This window comes from Mesocricetus auratus, unplaced genomic scaffold (assembly GCF_017639785.1).
Source record: "Mesocricetus auratus isolate SY011 unplaced genomic scaffold, BCM_Maur_2.0 Super-Scaffold_100006, whole genome shotgun sequence".
NCBI lineage: Eukaryota > Metazoa > Chordata > Mammalia > Rodentia > Cricetidae > Mesocricetus > Mesocricetus auratus.
In genome coordinates this window covers 83,032,959-83,056,442 of record NW_024429190.1, presented here as the reverse complement: position 1 = coordinate 83,056,442, position 23,484 = coordinate 83,032,959, and the positions used below count along the sequence as shown (strand labels likewise).

Sequence of the window (23,484 nt, the reverse complement as noted above, 5' to 3'; positions counted from 1 at the left end):
GATGCCCACATGACAATCATTTGGACTTGGACTTTGCTTCATGCTAAAAGCCTTTCTCGATAACTTGTTTCCTCCCCACTTTCCTGACTTAGGATACAACAAGGACCTTGCTGCAAGGCATTAATCTGAAAAATCAATCCAGGGCGTTGACTGGCATACATGCTTGGAATAGCTTTATAAACACAGTCACAGTCAGTGAATTTGCTTTCATTATTTAGGCGAAATCCTTTTTATAATGAGAGTTAATAGGGCCCATGGATACTCATTTGTTCTTTTGTAGACATTACAGTATGTGAGGAAAGGGAGAGGGGGAAGAATTTGCTACAGTTACTGTAAATTTTGTCTCTAAAACAGTTTTAAAAAGCATTCTCCTAACTGAGGAAATTTAACTTGGGACATTTTAGAGACATGAAGCATTGACAAATGAACTGTCTAGTCCTAGAGCTGGTTTCATACAGAAATAGTCTGGGGTCTGCATTACACATGAGATGTCAAGGGATGAGAAGCCATCTGTTGTACACTCAAGTGTTTCTCTGCCTGGACACTTACAGATCCATTAGGAAGAAGTAAGATTGCAAAACCCTAGGGCCATCTTGGTTTGAACTTCCACAGTGCCAGGTGTGTATGGTTCAGTCAATATTGCTTTAATTTACATTGTTCAAACTACTATTTGTCACAGGTCTCAGTAGAGGCCACGGCTCTCTTTGGTTTCCCTTCACCAAGCCTAGGTCCTACTTGCCATTCACAATGCAAGTTTACTTATATTATACCATGTTTACTTCAGTTCCTTTGAATTGACATAAAATGGTACACATAGACCAGCTAATGTACAGATCAGGAATTCTCTGATACTCAAGATAAAGTCAATCTTAAGATACTTTAACTAATGGTTACTTTAACAACAAGTAGTTTCTTTGTGACAGAGACCTTCATTTTTATGACATAATTCACACATTTCCTTACATTGTCTAGCTTCCTTTGCAGTAAGGCCAAGATCACACAATGGTTGTCTTTGTCTTTTCCCTGAACCTAGATACCACATGCTGACATAATCAAGGCATAAATTGGGGGTGCTGCCCCCTGCCCCATCCTTGAGTGATTGTGTTTGAGAATGCTCTGTAAGCAGAAGTGGACAGGTGGATGGAACAGGAAATGAGCCTCTGTGGTAAACTAGCAAGAGTCTGGAGGAGTAAACTGCCTGCTGCCTGTTATCTCATTTTGCTCTGAACTTTACTCTCCTGGTGTTTAAGTATGTTCTCAGTGTAACTCTAATTACTGTTGCTTATGACTGACATGGGGTCATTGACCTCAGTTTCACTGAAAATATAAAATCTTCCAACTTGCTGAATATGGTGAGAGTTAGATGTTGACTTATTCCCACAAACAGGAACTGTCACCTGTGTCAGAATAAATGTGCTCCTTGCGATTTTGATGATGTCACACTACATTGTCCTGAAACAAATGCTCATAATCCATTTGGGAGTTTTTAGTCATTCTTCCTCTAGCATCTAGAAGAGAGTTTGGAACCTTGTTCTTTCATATTTCCTCCTCTTCCTTTTCCCAGATACGTTTTTAAATTTATGTCCATGCTTATGTTTGTGAAGGTACATGTATACACATGTGTGAGTGTGGAGGCCAGAGGACAACCTTGCTCAAAAACACTGCCTATCTCCTTTGGGACAGCATCTCTCATAGCCTGGAGCTCACCAATTACTCCAATCTGGTTGCACCGCAGTCCCAGGGATCCTCCTGTCTCTGCCTCCCAGATTTTGGGTTACAAGCACACGCCACCATGTTTAGTTATTTTAAAGTGAGCTCTGAAGATTGGATGGAGGTCCCTTATGCTTTTGAAGACAAGTGCTTTATCAGTGGAGACACACCTCCTGCTCCTGCCCAGGTACTTTTAGAAGAATCCCTAAGAGGTCTACCTGCTCTGCCTACATGTGAATTTGATAGCAAGAGTCAATTGGTTTCAAAACTAGCTGGCTTTAGCCAAAGTGAAATCCACACTCGTGTTCCATATTTGACTTTGCACCACAGTGACACACACCCAGGGCAAACAAGAATGGGTTAGTGGCATATATGAATAGACTTGTGAATAGACCCAGTTTCTAGCAGATGCTTCTGTAATGATCAGTCTGAGGATGGACTTACAGGCTTAGTACTTGTGACTTACCACTCAAAGGAAACAGCCACGCGTGGGACAGTTCTCATGTACCAGATACCGTCTCACTTCAGCTGTCATGGGCATGGCCAGGTCTGTGATTTGTAGATTCCATGTGACCTTTCATCCACAGAGACATGCACTCACTTTGTGTACCTATACATTTGATAAAGCCATAGCTGCAGCAACTGAGAGGCTCAGTTTCATTCTGCCCATGTGAGTAGCTGCATTATCAACACCTAGAAAGCAGTGTACTTCTTCTCAAAGAGCAGGCAGATCTAGCAAATGCAAGCCATTTCATTGCAGGTATTTTAGACATCATTGGGTTTTTCTAGACTTGCAGCTGAATACATTATTTTCTCATTTATAAATTGCTTTTATATCAAAACTTGATGCTACTTAATATATCACAGTACTCAATGCAGACAGAATAATTTTTAATTCCTGTAATATTCTTATGAAACTCTCCAGAAAAAAAGATGGTCATTGTTTTTAACAGCAATTCTGACGTTAGTGACAGTTCAGTTTGCAGCAGAGGCTGTGGCTTGGTGGTGGAGGATCTGTTTGGTGTGTGCTGGTTTGACCCTCAGCACCAAAAAGTTAATTAACCGATTAATTAGAGTTGTGGCACCCAGCCCCTGCACCTAAGATTCAGGGATCATTGTGGAAAATTTTAAGAGCCAGAGGAACTGAGAGTTTGCTCTACAATTGTGTCTTCTAGAAATATCAGAATCGGGACTGGAGAAATGGCTCAGAAGTTAAGAGCACTGGCTGCTCTTCCAAAAGACCTGAGTTTAGTTCCCAGCAACCACATGGTGGCTCAGTCATCTGTAATGAGAGCTGGTAACCTCTTCTGGCATGCAGGCAGAACATTGTATACATAATCAGTAATTAAATCTTTAAAAAACATAGAAATATCTACGTCTGTGAAGTCTCATCCCTGACTGCCTAAATATGACCTGGACAAGAATGACACCAATAGGCATGTTAACACCCATGTAGGAAAGCTCACAGGGTTCAGCCCTAGAAAAAGAACTATAGGCAACTAAGGGATGCTGAGAGTAGGAGAAATAATCTTCCCCAGGGAAGAGCACACCAGTTGGTTTTCCATTACCAAATGGTCAGCTCTGAAAATGTGAGTATAAGTAGCATTATACAGACTGAACAGATTATATTTATATAACTAGGAGTGTGAGACAGATAAAATGTGTGTGTGTGTGTGTGTGTGTGCAATTAAAGAAAAAGAGGCCATGAATTTGAAGGAAGGCAAGGGGGAAGTAAATGGGGGTGCTTTAAAGGAAGGAATGAAAGGGAGACGGGATGTAATTGTATTATAGTCTAAAAAATAAAAATTTAGAAAGTAAATTGAAAAATGAATTACTAGGCTGGTGTGTAAAACAGCAATAGAACATGTACTTACTACATTTGAGTTCCCAACAGATACACACATACATGCAGAAAACATAACAAAAATGAAAAGAATAATTTGCATTTAAACAATATCTCTTGCCAGGCATCACGATACACAGCTGTAATTCCTGCACTCAGGATGCAGAGGCAGACAAATCTCTGTGAGTTTGAAGCCAGCCTGGTCTACATAGCAAGTCCCAGCCAGTCATGGCTATATGGTGAGACATTGTCTCAAACATAAGTTTTCTTTTCTTGAAAAAATATCCATATTTGTTTCTTTAAGAATCCAAAAGGATAGTCATTTCCTTGCATACTCAGCTGTCAGCATACTGTAACAAAACAAGTGTTTGGTGAATGTATTTTGGGGATCAGTGTGGGCAGTGTATCCTGGTGGTAGGGGACAGTGGGAGGCAGCTAGGGTGGTGGTAGGGGCAATGTGGGTAGTCTAGGGTGGTGGTAGGGGCAATGCGGACAGTCTAGGGTAGTGATAGGGGCAATGCGGGCAGTCTAGGGTAGTGATAGGGGCAATGCGGGCAGTCTAGGGCTGTGGTAGGGATCAGTGGAGGGCAAACTATGGCAGGGGTAGAAGACAGTGGGGGCAGTCTATGGCAGGGGTAGAAGACAGTGGGGGCAGTCTATGGTGGGGGTAGAAGACAGTGGGGGTAGAAGACAGTAGAGGCAGTCTATGGTGGGGGTAGAAGACAGTGGGGGCAGTCTATGGTAGGGGTAGAAGACAGTGGGGGCAGTCTATGGTGGGGGTAGAAGACAGTGGGGGCAGTCTATGGTGGGGGTAGTATTTTTGGAACAGGTTCTCCTTGACCTGGGTCTCACTATGTAACCCAGGCTGGCCTCACACTTACAGGGATTCCCAGCCCACCCTCTCAAGTGCTAGGATTGCTTCCATGAACCACCATGGCTTCACGTGAGTTGAGTGAGCTATCCTCTATCCCACTGTGCATCCATACTCAAATTTCATTCCACAAGGATGTGTGTACTTAGACCATGAGCATTCCAAATTCCATGTAATGAGTGCTTTGAGATGTGGAACACAACATTCAGTGTTTAGTATCACAGCATATTAACTTGTGACACAAATTCTAAGTAAATATTATTCTACCATCTTAAGTTTAACTGTAGAACTGTCTCCTGTTTGCCCATCATGCATGTACTAGTCACTGCTGACTTTCACTAATAGGACAGATATTGTCTTTCTTTTGAGGTACTCAAAAACCTTGCAGAAAACACAAGAAACAAACCATGTGAAGGTGATGAATGAGGAAGGTTGTGACATCAGGGAGCCTAGAGAAAATGTCCTTGGCCAGGACCGGCAAAGCCCCTCAAGAAGCAGCATCAAAGTGGAGGTGTGAGTGGACAACTTAGTCTTAGCTAGACAAAGGTGAGAGCTGAGGTAAAAATAGTCTCACCAGCCAGGGAATCAAGAAAGAACATGTGTTTAGAAACCTAGCAGTACAGAGAGCAACTTGAGCGTGGAGAGCAGGACAGAGGGTGTGGACCAAAACTGGAGAGTTGTGCCAGAGCCAGATGGTGAAAGCTCCTGAAGCTTAGGTGAGTGCCCCACTCTGTTTCCATAGGGAATGGAAAGTCGCCAGAGAGCTGGGAGCCAGAACAAGTGCGTACCACAGGAAGAGGAGACTGCTCTGCAGAGGGCATATATGCCCTTGGAGCCATCATCAGGAGCTGTGACAGGGCAGACTTAGACAGGCGAGATAGAGAACCGCTGCATCAGAGGCAGAGCGGGCGCGGTAGTTTTGTGGACCATGGTAGAGAGCCTAGAGGCAACAGTCTCCAGAGAGGTTTAAGAAGGGCTGCAGAGATCAAGGAAGGGCCACACCCCATTCCATATGGCCTCTCTTCACCAAGTGTCTGGTCCCTCTCTGTGGCTCGGCACAGAATGCTGCAGCCCAACCAGATGGCCATGCATTATCAGGATAGTAAAACATCAGAAGAGGAAATGTCTGCTACCCCCAGCTGTGAAAATCACTATAATCCATTAAGGAAAACAAGGGAAGAAGGAAGTAAGAGAGGGAGGAAGATGAAAAAGGGGAGAGGGCAAGAGAAGAGAGAAGCAAAGGGGGAGAGGAAGGGAGGGATGGGAGAAGGAAGGGTGGGCTGCATCTTCCATGATGAATTAAAACCAGTCCCTGGCATCAGTAACACTGCATTACAACTGTAACTTTGTGATTCTCGTCATATCCAGGCATGATGCTGAACGCTTTTGGAGTACCATTGTCCTTCACACTTGTAAGAAGCCCGTGTTGTTGACTTTGGTCCTTTTAGGGCTCCTACTCTGAAAACAAAAACAGATTTAAACAGGCAGCTCAGTATACAACCTAGTGCTACAGAGCTGGTAATGCCAGAGCAAGGCTTTTAGGGCAGATGTGTCTATTTCAAACTCCTGGCCACGAAGCCCCCAGACTGCTCTGATAAGGGCAGGAATTCCGTGGGTCATGGGCTGGCTACAGGTGCTTCTAAAAGTTGGGAGACAGCCATAATCAAGGAGGGCTTCTTGAGTAAGACAAGTGAAGCTCTCAATGAGACAGCAACTTGAAATAGAAGGGGGTGGCCCAAGGTATTGGATGAATGAAGTCCTTTGAGTAGGCAGCGAATAAAACTGGAAAGTCCTCTAACATAACTGTTAAAACCCTGCCCACTCCGAGAACCTCATTTAGAGTTCTTACATTTATTTATCACATTTCTAGAAGCCACAAAGACCATCACTAGTGACTCAAAGGTAGGTAGTACTCTCATTAGCTGGAAATAGCCAGAAGCTAAACCCTGCACTTTGCAACCAAAGAGAACTGTGTCTTTTTTAATGGAAATCTTGACTTTCTCAAGTCTTCTCCCCAAGGGGAAATAAGAAGTGGTAAAGAGATAGCCTGAATCTGTGATGGAGACAGATGGTACCCCCAAACTTTTGTGTCTGTGAGGGCCACAATCAACCAGGAGACGACCTGGTGCCAGGCAATCAGGTGCCACCACGCCAAATACTGCCTGAGATCTCTTGGCATGGGAGAAAGGAAAAGCAACAACTCCATGCTACCCTTTATGACTAGGCAGTACTCAACCAAGAGCCCTGTCACTGGGCAGTTGAGCACCATTGTGGGGAGAGAGTACAGGGCGGGGAGGTGGAAGAGAGGGAGAGGCAGAAAGGAGAATCTAGGAAGGTGTCTGTGGTGAAGAACAGGCTAACATGGGCTACCTAGTCACCCAAGGCCAGGGAGATGCCTGGGTCTGGGCTTTAACCAAGGGCCAGCTCTTGATTCAGGAACCTAGAGCAGCTGAGAGCGCCTATGTTGATGTCTGTCACTCCTGTCATCACTGGGGGCTGTGCAGGGGCCTGTGCTAGGTCCATATTGGTGTTCAAGGACTGTGCTGCCTCAGGGTACAGACCAATCTGGGTGGCCTAAATGGCCACCAGGGGCCATGGTGACAATCTAGGCTGCTGCCAAGGACCTTGTCTGGGCATGTGATCCTGCTCTAGCCAGGATATGTGTTGATGTCCCTGGCCCATGTTACTGCCAGGGTCCACATGGATGCCCAGGACTGGACCACAACCTGTGACTGTGTTGGTGTCCAAGGGCTGTACTAATGCCAGTACTAGTCTTATTTGGGTGGTCAGTGCTATCATCTGTGGTCATGGTGTTATCTGGATGAGGGCTACAACCAAGGGTCCATGACCCTGTGGTACCCAGGGTTTGTGCTGATATTTGTGACCACTGTGACCATCAAAGACCATACTGATGCTAGGTATCTAGGCTGCTACCTGGGGTCATGTTGGTATCCAAGGGCCATGTTGCTGCAGGGGCCATGCCAGTTTGGATGGTCTGTACTGCCACCTGGGACCATGGTAACACCTAGGACCAGGATGCTGTCTAGGACCATGACTGAACCTGTGGTCTTACCAAAGCCAGGGTCTGTATTGATGTCCATGGCCCATGTGGCCACCAAGGCCACATAGTTGCCTGGGATCTGGACCACAACCTGTGCTATGAGGGTGTCTGAGGGCCATGCTGCCACCAGGGACATCCTGATCTGAGTGGCCTGTGCTGTCACCTGGGGCCATGGTGTTGTCCAGGCCAGGGCTGTTGCAGAGGGCCATGTCTGCGTCTGTGGCCATACAGCAGCCAGGGTCTGATTTGATGTCGAGGGCTACTGTTGTCACACAGGGCCATATGGAGGCCCAGACTCTGCTCAGCTACCTTGGACCTTGTCAGGGTCCAATAACCATGCCACACCTGAGGCCATGCTGATATGGGTGGCCTGTGCTGCTACCTGGAGCCATGGAGAGTTCCCAGGACATGCTGCTACCTCGGACTATGTCTGGATCCGTGACTCTGAGGAGGCTGGGGTCTCGGGTGGTGTAGACAGAGTTTTTCATCCTGTCAGTCAGCTTTGTCCCACTAGCTACACAGAGACATAATATTGATTATAAATGCCTGGCCACTAGAGTCAGCTTGTTACCAACTAGTTCTTACAACTTAAATTAATCCATAATTCTCATCTACACTCTGCCACATGGCAGTACCTTTTTCAACACAGTATGTTCATCTTCCTTCTCTCTGCATCTCCTGGCAACTCCTGTGACTCTGCCCTCTTCTTTCCCATGGTCTCTTTTTGTCCCCAAGTCCTGCCTAACCTCTACCTGCCTGGCTACTGTCCAGTCAGCTCTCTATTAACCAAGGAGAGTTAATACATATTCACAGGATACAAAACCATCGTTCATAGCAGAGTGGTGTCCATGGCTTCAGTTGACTCCAAGGGCTCTGTGAGTGCTCAAGCTCTAGTCAGACACCTGGGACTGTGTTGATGCCTGGGAGCCATGCTGCTGGGTCATGTTAATATGGCTATATTGATCTGAGGGGCCTGTGCTGCCACCAGGGCCATGGTGACAGCTGGGCCCAAGCTGCTGCCAAGGGCCATGTCTGAGTCCATGGTCCTACTGCAGCTGGGGTCTGTGGTGATATCTATGACTGGCATGGAGATCATTGCAACCATACTGTGCTGAGTTGACCCTGTCTGTCACTGGCCCTGGTTCTGCCCCTTGCTGGAAATTGCAGCAGAAGACCTGGCCCTACCCTTCATGGGAGAGCTTACCCCATACACACACTCAATAAAGATGGCCCCACCCCTCACCATAGGTATGCACCTCACCTGGGAAGCACACTCAAGTGAACCCTGTGGGTGAAGACACAGGTGAGCCATCCCTGAGAGCAGGAGAGCAAGAGAGTTGACCCAGACCCCCCCTCATCTACCATGTGGTAGCATGGGTGAGGGAAAGATGCCTCCCCCCCCAATACCACCTGCAGCAAGTGAGAGAGCTGGCCCTGGGGTCACAAAGTAGGAGAGGTAACCCTGACCCTCACCAGTTGTAGTGCACAAGAAAGCAGCCTCTGCTTCCCATCTGGGCAGCACACTAGAGCTGACCCTGTTGTCAACATTGCATAGAAAAGACAATGGAGCTGTCCTTGGTAATATGAGAGAGGTGGACCCAGATCTGAGGGCCCAGTCATAGAACCAGGTCTACGATTTGACCCACTCCAATATCCACCGAATCTATGAACCGTTAGAACATATGGAGGGACAAACCTACAAATCCCAAACAGCAGTATCGCTAAAACATAGGACAACAACAGGATATCCAAGAGGAGAGGCCTGGAGCCAGACCAATGACTCAGAACAATAAACACTTACAAATAAAGACGCATGGCCGGAAGGGTAAGCTATGCAAATCACTGGGCCATACTACAGCTTCCAAGACAAGAGTCCCTGAATGGCAGGATCTCCTTGGGTAAATTTTATGAAAGTGAAGAATAGTTAAATGTTCAGGGAACATCTAGCTCTATGATTTCCCTAAGAATAACACTGGAGGGCTGAAGCGATGTTACATCAGTTAAGAACACTGGCTGCTCTTCCAGAGGACCTGGATTCAATTCCTAGAACCCTAAATCTGTCTATAAGTCCTGTTTCAGGGTATCAGACATCCACCAATGTACATAAAAAGGATAAATAAATAATTTTTAAAAAAAGAACAACAGTGTAACAAAGATCTTCACCCATACTTGTCTGACAGTCTAGAATCTCCCCCAGTTATAACAGTTGAGAAATATATACCCAGAGTAGGCAACCACACTGTGTAGAATTGGGCAGCCCTATTGTGTGCAAGCAGATTTCTCTACCATCCAGGTACTGCTCCCCAGACCTGGTAACTTTGGAGCTGCAGACACAGAAGTTAAAAAAGGCCAAGGGTCCTGGCCCTGGTCACGCAGGCAGCAGGCAGGCCACAGTGTTCCACATCAGGTTCTGGTTTGGGATCTGGGTTGTTCTTTCTAAGGGTAGTTCCCAGTGTTCTCCGGAACTATAGGGAAAGTATCTAGTGGTCTACAAGGAATTTCTTAAAAGGCAAAATCCTGATCTACCACATTAATTATTGTTAGAATGAGAATGTTGTGTGTGCATGGCATATGTACATGTGTGCATGTGTGCGTGTGTGCATGTGAATGTGTATTGTGTGTGTGTGTGTGTGTGTGTGTGTGTATGAGAGAGGGGGGAGAGAGAGTGGGGGGAGGGAAAGAGAGACAGAGACAGAGAAAGAGAGAGTTTTGCATGTATGTGATTGTGGAGGCCAGAGGAGGATTCCAGTTATCTTCCTCAATCACTTTCTACCTTATTCTCTATAGACAGGGTCTCTGTCATTTCAGAAAGTCTGCCTGGTCAGCAAGCTGCCAGAATTCACTTGTCTCTGCCACTACAGGCATGTGCAGCCATGCCCAGCTCTTTACACTGGATATTTGACATCAGATCCACAAGCTTGGATATTAAGTGCTCTTGTCCACTGAGCCCTTTCCCAGTCCCCCAACCACGTAGGATAAGAATTTTTTGTAAGGGAGAATGTTTGTCGAATGCTATGTCAAGTCCTGGCTGCTTAGATTCAGAGAAAGAGATTGTTTTTCAAGCACTATGCTCTTTTCTTTATATTTGTCATTTCATTTAACCTCTGATGGTCCTGAAGTGGCTATTATCATCTTTATCCCTATTTTAGACGTAAAGAAATTGAAAAACTTAACAAACGGACTTCGTGTGTCCATAACACAAAGAGGGATGCTCTCTCAGCCTGGACTCTTAGGGGAGTGCCTGGACCCTGCCCTGAGTGAAATGACAGACTCTGGATATCCCATATGTGGAAGGAAGTGGGGATAGGGTGGGAGGCTGGGGGGGATAATGGGGGGTGCGGGAGGAGGGAAGGGAGAGGGAACTGGGATTGACATGTGAAGCAAGCTATTTAAAATTAAAGTAATAAAAAAAACTCAGAGAGGCCCAAACAACTTTTCCAAGGTCATTCAACTGAAGAGGAACTTGGAGGATATGCACCTGGACAGTAGAGCAGGAACACTAGCTGACCATGGTCTCCGGACTCAGCATTGAAAGAGAACAACAGGAGATAGGCAGAAAGGAATTAGGAGGACATACAGGGAGTGAATGTTACAATGCAGCTGCTGTTCAAACCTCGGTATGTTCTTGAGCCAGGAGCCGGGGCACAGCATCTCCTGGTTCAGAGCTAGGCCAGAGCTGTAACTTCCCAGCATTCGGGGCACCAGGGAGGCAGCAAGCCTGGGGGCAGCTTGTCTCTGAAGGAGGATGAAAAGCATGGAAGAAAAGAGGGCCCTGCAGTCTCATTCTCAGGAACTAGGCCTGGGAATCCAGCAGCCATGCTGTAAAGTAGAAAGGGAACCAAGTGAGAAGATTGAGCTGCACCCCAGCTGCTCGCCAAAGCTCTGCATCCGTTCCTTAAAGGCCAGCATTGACGATGTGCTATGGGAGCAAGGGCTACATGTTAGGCCATCATAACACAATCTTCAACTCATTCCTGCAAAGGATAGCACTTTCTGGAACACAGCCATTGAGCAGCAAGACATGACAAACAACAAGTTTGCAGATGAACTGTGCCAGCAACTTCCTTGGTGCTTATGTGTGGCGAGGTCACAGTTAATTAACTCAGACCTATGACTGGCAGGTCAGAGGTTCTCTCCACCCTCCAGATACTGAGTCGCTAGTCTGTTTTCTGCCTAGTGAAGGCAGGGTGCACAGATGAGCAGAACGCACCAGCTCCTGTTCTCATGAGCCTAACAGTAGACAAGCCTCAAATGATCCCTCGAACGTGAGGAAAATCACAGTGTGATAAGTATTAGGCTCGGAGAGATGTGTGTTGCTAAGAGAGAAATCCAAGTCTGGAGAGATCAAAGACCTATGACACTGAAGGATGGGGGACAAGGTTAATCAACATGGAAGACTGCTTCTAGCATGTGGACACTGTGTGCAAAGACAAGAGTATATCAAAGTGAGGGGAGGTGAGTTCTTCTCAGTGGAGACCCCAGAAGAGCAGCCTGGGAGCAGAACATGGCACCTGGTGAAGCTACCCCAGCTCAAGAGGGACCGCGCACAGAATCTGAGGTCACTATTTCAGCTCTAAAGCTAGGGACATAGCTCAGATGGTGGGATGGTTGCCTAGCAGGTACAAAACCCGCTCCCACCCCCTTAGCAGCGTATAAGCTGGGCATGTTTGTACAGGCAGAAGGGGCAGACAACATCCAAGGTCATCCTTGGCACTATAGTGAATGTGAGACCAGACAGAGGATACATGAGACCTTGTCCCAAAAAACATAATGAAATACCAAAGCTCTTTCCAGTCACAGCTCTGGGTTATTTCTCTTTCTTCCCTGAGGCTAAAGTTGCCTCACTTTGTTCTGAGGCTGAGAACCATGCAAGTATTTCACAAGCACAGCAGTTATTCATAGAATTCATGAAGTCCTCTGCCTTTACCCTTTACATTTTCTGCACATTGGAATCATCCCTTGCTTGACTGAAGCCCGTCTCTTGGCAGGATGATTTGAGAAGTGTCAGCACTGTCACCTGTGAATGGCAGGGACTTCAGGCATGCCAAAAGAACCTGTAGTCAAGAATATCCCCCATGAGGAAAATGTTCAAGGCCAATCCTCCATGGGCCCCCCAGGCCACAGAGGAAGTTCCCAGCCAAGGTGTCTTGGTAGATGGGGTCTGAAGAGATGGCCCCAGTAGTTAAGGGCATTTACTGCTCTTGCCGAGGATCTGGGTTGGTTCCGAACACCTACACTGGGTATCTTACAATTCCGGTTCCAGGACATCTGATACCCTTTGCTGCTGCAAGCACCTGCACATGTGTGGCATTCTCTCTCTGCCTCCCTGTCTCTTTCTATCCATTTCTATCTCTCTGTGTGTCTTTTTCTCCCTCTCTGTCTATCTCTCTCTGTGTCTCTCTCTCTTTCTCTCACAAACACACACACAGAAAAATTAAATCTTTTTTAAAAGACACAGGTGGATCTGGATAGTGAAATTGCTTCCCCCTCTCTCAACCCTCTTTTAAAAAAAGTTCCATCCATAGACATGAGAAAAGTGTAGCACACACATTTGCCTAAGGAAGCATATGCCTCTGGGGACTGCAAATATATTGACACAAAGTTGACCCCAGAGAGGCAGTAAAGTGTTGGAATTTCTAGACTTTACATGACTGTGGCCTCCCTTCTCCAAGGAGAGCTGCAGGACCTACAGGCTAATGGTTCCCAGAACAGAACCTTTAGGAATGTCAATACAGACTCTTCAGAGATTCCGGGGACACAGGGGCATAGAGATTTCCTCAGATGAAGGGAGTTGCACAGAGAAGATGTGACTTTGGCCTAAGGTTCAACAGTTAAGGAGCTAACATGCAGTGAGTGCCCACTCTAAATTAGGATAACCCTAGAAACTCAGCTGTGAGAACTACTACTCCATGGCAGGTTATAGCATGGGATACATGATATCTGACTTAATCCTCCTACCATGTTGGGAAAGGCACTGTATTCCCCCATGTCACAGCTAAGAACATCAAGGCTTAGAAAGTCCAGAGGTCTGTCAAATCCCTTTCAGTAACAGAACTTCAAAACCCAATATTGGACACAAGTCAGTCTTGCCTCCCTTGCCCAATATAGTATGTTGTTTCTATCCTTTTGGGGATGTCCACTTTGCAGATGAGGAAACAAGGGCTGGGTACCATGATTGATCACACATGAAGGAGTGGTGGTGATGGGAGGGTATGACTTCCATCTTCACTCTGCATCCAAATGTCTCCTCACAATGCAACTCTGAGTTCACTTCCATTGACTGATGCTCTCATTGCTTGATGAGGTGCCACTTATGATCCAGAGAGAGTCAAAAGGCTCAGGAAGCTTGAACCCAAAGCTTAGGCACTCCTATGAACAATGACACAGTTTTGAGCTCAGGTCTTCATCACTTTGGAAGCAGAGCCTAAAGGAGTAGTGGTTTTTGCTTAAGGGATGAGTTAAAACAGAAGCTTACTTGACCTCTACCAGTAGGCGGATGAATTCTCTAATTAGGTAAAGAGCTTTCGTCCTCATGTACATTTTGAACCCTAATGAGCTGTCGATATGAAAGGTTTGCCCTTGGCTCAGTTCTGCAACAGATCTTTCTCTTCCTCAGTGGAAAAGACCAGCACAGTAAACAGAGCCCTGTTTCCATGGAAGCTCACACTCTCTGGCTTTCCCTCCTTAGTACTTGAAAAGGTAATTATTTGATTTCTCCTTATATTTTTGGATATCATGCAGCGGTTAAGGATGGCCTTCTTGATCATGCCAGGCTATTTTGGGGAGCTTCATTTACATTTCTCTTTTTAATCTGCTCTTTAGATCATTAACTGTCTGGGCAGCAGGGTCCACCTTCTGGTTACTGCCACTAATTAGCGTCCAGCAGAGTAAAGGGACGTCTGGTCAGGGTGGTACTCACAGATAGACTGAGACCCCACATTCACAGCAGGGAGGCATACACTGTCTCATCTGGTACATTTTGTCTGACCCTTTTGCCGCCCCATGGTGGCTCTTGTTAGAAACACAGCCAGCATCGACCATGCTAAGGACAGCACAGATGGCCTCAGTCACCATTTTCTGAAGGTTGGTGCCTGCCAAAGACTTTCTACCTGTTGTTAATCCGCTCAGCAGCCTTAGAGGGAGTTGCCCTGAACACTCAGATGATGAGACCCCAACCAAAGACAGAGATGGTACGTAATTTGACCAAGATCAAATGGATACCAAGAGCAGAACCATGATAAATACATATCCATTGCTTTTAATCCAAGGCCACAGCCTCCTCAGAAGAATTCTGTCAATCATGGTAAGAAACACGGGCAAGCATTTCTCAGCTTCCAAGGATAACTGTACGGGCTGAGTGGACCTGTGTTACAAGGTACGAGGTGGGTGTACTGAGTTGGGTTAATTGACTGCAGCAAGCATTTAAGGAGACCAGCATCTGGTTCCCGAACTCTGGGAATCCAGTCAAAGAGAAGGAGGAGGAAATACATGAGCAAGGGAGATCAAGAGCATGATGGAGAAATCTACAGAGACAGCTGAACCAAACTCATGGAAACTCATGAACTCTAGACCAACAGCTGTGGAGCCTCCATGGGACCAAACTGGGCCCTCAATATGTGGGAGACAGTTGTGTAACTTGGACTACCTAAGAAGCCCCTGGCAGTAGGACAGGGTCTATCCCTGGTGCCTGAGCTACCTTGTTAGAACCCGTTCCCTATGAGTGGATGCAGTGCTCAGCCTTACTGCAGGGGTGGGGAGAGGGGTGGGAGTGGGGAGGCACTTGACCCTATTCCACTTAATGTGCCAAACAGTGTCAACTCCCCTTGGGAGCCCTTACCTGTTGGAAGGAGTAGATGGGGGTGCTAGGAGGGAGGCAAAAGAAGGACAGGACTTTGGTTGGAATGTAAAATGAAATTTAAAAGTAAATAAATAAATATTTTTAAAAATTAAAATGAAGCCGGGCAGTGGTGGCACACGCCTTTAATCCCAGCACTCAGGAGGCAGAAGCAGGTGGATCTCTGTGAGTTTGAGGCTGGGCTGGACCGACAGCCTCCAAAACAAAACAAAGAAACCCTGTCTTGTAAAACCAAAAAAATAAAAAATAAAAAAAAACATAAAATGAGACCTGCAGGGCATGGAAAGCCGACTCGGTGGGAGAATGTATACAAGGCCTGAGATTTGCTCTCCAGTGTCACAGAAAACAGGAAACAGGAAAGAATGAACTGAGGAATGAATGAAGCTCAGGGTGAACCTTGCCTGCTCATCCTCCTCTATGCCACTTGGTTCCACACTACTGGTTGGAGAACTATCAGTGCCCTTGTGAAACTCAACGCCAGGGCTACTTCTGGGGCTGTGGTGTCACACTGTAGTGTCACCTTTGTGAGTGCCTGCTTTTCCAGCAGAATTTCAGTTTTCAGTCTAAACAGTTGCCTTTGCTGCTTGGCAGGCAGCAACTGGATATTTCATTTTCAACTGTATTTTGAACACGACACTGCTAAGTGGTCTAAGTAGATGCTGCATGTGGGTCAGAAATGAACATGTTCAGAGACAAACGATAAAAGTCGCTCGCTGGAACTTAAAAGGCAACTGTGGTCACTGATTCTCATGTGCGCCAGTCAGAAGTAGAGATGGGGTTGGGGGCCTGCCAACCGTGGTACCTATCAGAAGCAGAGATGGAGTTGGGGGTCTGCCAACCGTGGTACCAATCAGAAGCAGAGATGGGGGAATTTCTGATTGTGCTGTAACTCTGTGTTCATTCAGTACAGGATTTTGAGCTGGTATTCATGGGAGGCATAATAAAAAATTTTTTAAAATGTATGAATCTAGTAAGAAGTAGTCGAGTGGCCGATGTTTTGCCCATTTCCCTTCTGCACGACTATCCCAGAGCTTTCTGTGCTGAGGCCTCATAGCTCCCCACTTCTCTGAGGGCTTCTTCCAGAATATCTAGGAAAACTGTTCAGCAGAGCTGCTGTGGTGTTGGCACCTCAGAACACACAGCCACATGCCTCAGTCCAGTTCTCATGAGCAAAGCCACAGTTCCTCTCCCAAAGCAGTGGAGTGGACAACTCATTGCCAGGTCCTCAGCTGGACAGGGGTGAGAATGCACAGTATCAGCTGGGGAGTTGACAGTAAGGTGTCTGCCATGTGAGTCTGAGACCTGAGGTCCAGCACCCACATAAAAAACAAACCTAGTACAGTCACCTATGCCAGGAATCCAGTGAGGAGGTGTGGAAACAGTGGCTTCTATGAAGCTCACTGGCCAGTTGTTGTGGACAACTGGTGAACTCCAGGTTCAATGAGAGATCCTTTTATCAACAGATAAGGTACAGAGTAAGCTAGGAAGATGTCTACCTCTGGACTGCACAAACAAGTGCACACAAGTGCATGTGTTGTACCACACCACATGCACACGTGCATATATAAACATCCACCACACACATGTGCATGCAGACATATATAAAATGCACAACACAAAATCCAATGGATGTTTTAATACATTCTATGGAATATACCAACCAGAGAAAGTTAATAGTCATGATTCTTCAAAGAATTGTCACTTAATCAAACTAGAAATTGCACATGTTCAGACCATGGTTGTGCCTAAATCTTTTGAATAAAGTTTGCTTGTAAAGGCTGGAAAGAGTTCAATTAGTTAAATGCTGTCATCAAAGCACAGAGATCTGAGTTTAATCCCCAGTGTTCATGTAAAACTCCAGGCATAATAGCATACTCTTGTAATCCCAGCACAGGGGAGATAGAGACAGGAGGACCTGGATCTCCTTTGTCAGCCAGCCTAGACTACTTGGTGATTTCCAGGCTAATGAGAGACCCTGTCTCAATAAAACAGGATAGATTACTCCTCAGGAAAAGCACCTGAAGTTGGCTTCTGACCTACACACACACACACACACACACACACACACACACACACACACACACACACACGCACACACATGCCTGTTTTAAAAGAAAGGAACTTAAAATACTTAGTTGTTTGGTTTGTTAGTGGGTAGTTAATATGTACTAAAAAGAGGAATGACAGCCATTCCATTTAAATGACACTCTTTCCTAGTAAGATTTTCTGTGAGTGACATAAGTTACTGAACAAAGAAGATCCAAATATAGCCTGAAGCATAATGTTAGGTTTGCTGAAAAGTAAAACTTGCTGAGAAGCCTTCGGTTCCTAAAAATAAATTGACTATTACGGCCTACCACTGATTGTAAGTACAATTTTACTAGAACACATTGGTGCCCATTCATTTAGAGGTATCTGTGGCCGACTTCACACAACCAAGAAGTTGACTCAGTTGCAGAGAGTTGCAGCTGTAAAGCCCCAACCACACCATGCTTTATGGGAATGTCTCCCAAACTCCCCCATAGATTTGTAGAGAGAAACAAGGATTACATGACTGAAGCCTTCATTCTAAGGATGGGCACATTGGAACCAGAGAAGTTGGGAATTGCCCTGGACTTGGCTTTTCTGATCTTTATATACTAGTAGTTCTCATGAAAAGCAACGCAGGGAAAGATTTGATTCTAGGTCTAAAAGCAACTAATTGTAAGTAGCTATCCAGAGAATGGTCGGGGGTGTCTCAGTGCTTACTAAGAAGTCTAATGACTGATCTCCGAGGGACCAGAACAGAAGAATTCCTCTATCTGTGCCATGCCATGTGTTTCTGGAAGTTATAATGCTAGTTTCTTCCTGGAATAATGTTCACTGGGTAATGTACATTGTCACTGGGCCTCAACAGACCATATCAGACCCTCACCAGGAACATTTCTTTAGAGCCAATCAAGTGATTGACAGATCCTGAACAATGTCATTCAAACGTTCAGCTTAGCATGCTCTACCTGCAAATATTTATTTGGAATTTCACCCAGACTGGATTTGTTGCTTATAAGATTTTTTTAATAAAATAAGTTCATAGATCAAGGTATAAGATGAAAAATCATGAATTTTTTTGACTTTTATGGCCACAACTAAGAGTCTCCTTGTTTTATGTTTGTGTTTTGTGCAGCTGGACAATCCAGACGAGCAGGCAGCCCAGATCAGAAGAGAGCTGGATGGACGACTCCAAATGGCAGACCAAATAGCCAGGGTAAGGGGCTTCACAGGCTCTTTCCTGGGACCAGGTCAAAGTCCCACCCAAGAAGTGCACTGACTAGTAAAGCCTTCAAAAAATGAAGGAGAGGGACTGGGAACAGAGCTCAGTTGGTATGTGGCCCTGGGTTCTGTCCTCAGCACTGCATAAACAAAACCAGAAATGGCAGTGTACACCTGTAGTGCCAACATAAAGTAGAGGCAGGAAGATCGGGAGTTCAAACTCATCCTTGGCTACATAGTAAGTTTGAGGCCAGCCTTGGTTTCATAAAACTCTGTCAAGAGAAAGAGAAAGGGGAGGGGAGGTTAAAGGGAGGGGAGGGGAGGGGAGGAAAGTGAGAGCAAGCCTTGGTTGTTCCAATAGCCTCTGGTGGGAATATGGCTCACTGTGACAAATACCCAGATGTGGCCATCTAAAACAGAGCTGCAGAATCCCTCAGCAAAGCCCCCACAGCTCCAGGACACTCCAACCACTTATAAATGACATCCCAGGCTCTGGGGCAGCAGAATGTGCCCTCCTTTCTTTATCAACGTGTGTCACAATTTGCTACCACAGCTCCAGGACCCAGCCCCAGAATGTCTCCCGATGAAGATGACAGACCTGTCCCAGGCTCTATGTCTTTGTGCTCACTGCTTTCTTAGCCTGGGAAGCTCTTTCTTCTCACCCCTCCCTTAGCCTTCAGCATTTGGCCTCAGATATCTCCCTGGGAACTCAGCAGTTTTTGCACATGCAGACTCTTGCTTACCCGACTGAGTCTCCTGGTGAACAGGCCTTGTCTGAACTTGGAATCCTATCTTACTGCTGATGCCTATTGCTTGCTGTCATCTATCTTTTTTTTTCTGTTGTTGACATTCATGCAATGAATAATTAGTTTTCATGCTAGTGGCCTTTATTGGGTCCCGATATGTCAGACATGCTGTTTACATGCTCCCTCTGTGTCAATAATTATAACATCTCTCTAAGGACATTTTATTTATCATCTTTGCTTTAGAGAGTGACGTATGCAGGCTATGCAACATAGGCACTGATGAAGGAGCTGTGCTGGTCTCTCAGCTGAGATCTCATGTTAGTCAATTTTTTATAGCTATGACAAAATAGCCAAAAAAACTGCTTCAAAGAGGAAGGGTGTGTATTCTTCTGTGACTTCAGAGGTTTCAGTCATTGAAACACTCCTTGGAGTCTGAGTTGAGGCAGTAAGGGCATGTGGTAGAGGAAGCTGCTCATCTCTCACCCTCCAGGGAGCACAGACAAGCAACAAGGGTTTGGTGATAGGTACCATTTGAAGATGTGTCTTTGTTTCTTTTTCTGTTGCTACCATAAAGCAACCCAACAAAAGCAACTGAAAGAGAGAAAGGGTTTATTTTGACTTGGACTTCTAGAGCTATATAACACATCACAGTGGGAAAGAGATGGTCATGAGCAGGGGAGGTGTGGTGGCAGGAGCAGGAAGTTAGGTCGTCACATCGCAGTCACACTCAGGATGCAGGGAGTGAACAGGAAGTAGAATTAGGCTGGAGCCCCATGGCCTGCTCCAGTGACTCACTTCTTCAGCCAAGGTTCCATTTGCTAATGGTTCACCACCTTCCCGTGCAGCAAGCACCACAGCTGTGGACCAAATGTTCAAGCGGGTGAGCCTCCAGAGACATTTCATATTCAGAAAACACCACCAATGACCTACTTCCTATACACAGGCCCTGCCTTCTCACAGTCCATTCAGCAATGATTTAATCAGTAGATTAATCCATTAAAGAAGTCAGAAACCAAGCCTTTAATATTTTTAAGTCTTTAGACAGACATTTTCATATTCAAACTGTCATGAAATAACAGGCTGTCAAAAGGGTTGAGGTAGTTACCCCAGCAAAGAGTTTAAGGATGCCCCCCAAAGAAACTTCTGATTAAAAATAATAGTTTATGAAACATATTAAAAGCACAGTTAATGGCAAATATCCATTACAAAGTGTCAAACATTTCTACAACCTCCCACTTCCCTGCTGGTTGTGGGGCAGGTGGAAGGCTGTTGGAAGTGGCAGGGAGGGTGGACAGAAGAGAGCCTCAGGCTGAAACTCCCTGCTGCAGAGAGAAGTATCCCAGAGGTTAGTTATACAGAAAGGAGTCCTACTCCATGAAAAGCTGAGGAGAGATTCCAGGAAGGAAACTCCTCTGTTTGGGCTCCATTTTACCGGAATGTTTGGCATCTTATTTTTTGATCATCTTTAAAGTTTAGAGTCAAGTCAGTCTGGTGGCTATAAATACTGTGTAGCTATTTGACTAATGGCAGTGTGGGAGGCTCTTGTGTTTTGAAATCTGCTTACCACAGAGGGAGTAAACATTACTAGGTTTTAGAATTTACCACTTCTCTAAACTCAGTGTCTTATTTGGTGGATTTTCTAGAAAATCGAGGCAGTCTGGAGCATTTGCCTGACTGGGATAACAACATTATCTCCCTATGAATAAGCTCACACATCTTGATTTTCTTTGGGGGGTATTTTAGACTTAATATTATAATTCAGAAAACTAATGGTAGACTAATTTTAATCTTTTAAAAGTATAGATAAGTAGTTGATGTACTGTAAGTCAATATGCTTATCTCTGGAAGAAAATCTTATCTCTCCCCAGTCTACATGGTAAATATTTCCATTCAAGGTAAGATACAATTAACAACTTTAAATTAAGCTTCCTTAGAAAATGAACCAGGCAATCCAAATGACTTCTGGTCCTTATTTACTAAGAATAGAGTCAGTTTAGACTTGCATGTAGGGTCTCCAAACAGTTAAAGGCATGAAGGACTCCTACGTGATGACTTCTCATTGCTGTTATCTGTTCTTGTAGAAGCTGTCTGTCATCTTCTGGAGTGTTCTTCCATGCCATTATCATCCTTGTTCACTGGCTTAGTCCTGACCTTCTTTGCCCTACCACTGAGTTTTGTCCCCAGTTCTAAACTCATCTGGTCTAGAATGAACTCTTCATTCTAGCGGAACTAGACATGACTCTTAGCCTTCCCTGGTCATGACAAATGGACTCATAAATGATATCTGATACAAACCAAACCAATTATTCCATTTCTTGAGGACTGTGGACAGCAGACCAAAGATGATAATGTTGGTAGAAACATGTCTGCAGAATAATGCTGAAAGAAAAATTACACAGAAAAGGACAGTCAGGGAATCCATTGTGATTCCAAGGAATAGAGTCAATGTTAGTATGTGTGATTCTAGGAACTTCTGAGTTTTAATTGTGTGACTACTTTTCCCTAAATTTAGTTGGACCTACCAAACATTAAATAAAATATGAAGAAGTTGCATATCAGCTAGCTCTTGACAAACTTAAAGTATATGCTTCTGCTTATCTTTCTTTGGCATGCCCTGGTTTTCTATTTTTATCTGTTGACATCACAGTGAATTTTAGTGAGGATGTGCAGTTCAACCCATATAACTGAAGGTCAGTTCCTGAATATGTTACAAGCAGAAGTTGCTAGATACTGATCCATTCATCCTGTTAAATCCACTCTTCTCTCTCCTGTGATGGATTTATGAGATGGGCTGAACACTTCTGGTTGTAACTTAGAGGCATCAACTAAAGAAAGCTTATGTGAAAGACAGGGTAAGTGCAAGGATCAAGACACACAGAAATCATGGGTAAAGAATAGCCAGACTTCTGGAAAGAGCTGGCACCAGTGGCCATGGAGGGACAGGACTCTCTGTCTTCTGTGTCTGTGTCACATTGGTTATCCATTATTCCTCTTTAAACCAGCCCTCCTAGATTCCCAGATGGGAGTTTGGCTATCCCACAGCTTCTAAATACACAAAATGGAAACCATCAACGACTCACCTACCTCTCCAGATCCTTTCCCTTTCTCCTTGTCTTCCTAATTCCTCCAGACTCACAGTTATAAGCATCAAGCCTAGGATTGGCCCAAGTTTGTTCAAAGCAAACCCTAATACAGTCAACCAACCACTGTGGAATAAAAGCAAGGGCCTCACTATACACATGGGTGCTGTTAAATATATCCTTCAGCCCACTGTGGAGTACATATAAAGGCCTTGTTGGGACAGATGGGTGCTGGTGATGTGCCCTCAGGATGAGGTGGTACCTAATGAGCAGTACTGTAAGATCAGTATGAAGTGAGATTATCCCGGATATGCCTAATACCATTAACTACCCTTGATGTAGTGGTTCCTAAGCACCACTCTCGTACAGTTGTTTTACATGATAATCCTCAAACTTTTTCAGAACCTTATGGACAAGGTGGTCCAATTTCAGCACAGAGGCAGCAGAAGACATGACCAAGGTTACTCTGACTAAAAACTGTATTCTTGACTAATTTGCTTTCTAGCTTTTCTGAGTTACTTTCCAAATTAAGGTCTTCATTTCCCTTCTCACCCAAGTCTGAGGGTCCAATAAATCTATCCTTTAGGTTTTCTTCTCTGTCTGCTAATGAGCCCTTTATTTAATGTTCCAGGCACTGGCTTTGAGATTTCACATTGGTTGTCACTTAGACCCTTGGCATTGCGGTAATTTCTGCCCAGAACAGGCAAATCAGAAGGTTTATTTGATGTGCCTGAGTTTACTTGGCTAGCAAAAAGAGGACGAGTTCTGTCTTCAGAGAATCAGGAGAAGCCTCCAGGACAGGACAGGAGGACCTGCCCCCACCTTCTTCTCTCGCTGACAGCCACCACTCAGCAAATAGCTTCCATCTTCACTGACATTCCTGTATCCCCTTCAGTTTACAAAGATGCACAAGGGAAGTAGCAGTGATAGGCAGAACTGTCCCCTGGGATTTAGAACACTCTCCACTAAGGTATTTGGACCCTGAAAAAGGAACTGTGCAGTCCCTGCTGTTTCTGCTGGAAACACTCTCACCATCGGATGTATCAACAGTCAGCATGTGTGTGTCCTC

The 23,484-nt window shown here is 45.3% G+C and overlaps 1 protein-coding gene across 31 annotated transcripts in view; it reads left to right on the top strand.

Annotated features, from left to right (window-relative positions):
* Cadps (calcium dependent secretion activator) overlaps positions 1-23,484 on the top strand; it is a 452,678-nt gene that overhangs the window by 189,574 nt on the left and 239,620 nt on the right. For all 31 annotated transcript variants that reach the window (XM_040747608.1, XM_040747596.1, XM_040747603.1 and 28 more), the window contains exon 4: positions 18,504-18,584. In XM_040747608.1, coding sequence (XP_040603542.1) covers positions 18,504-18,584 — 81 coding nt within the window. The remainder of the gene's footprint in view (positions 1-18,503; positions 18,585-23,484) is intronic.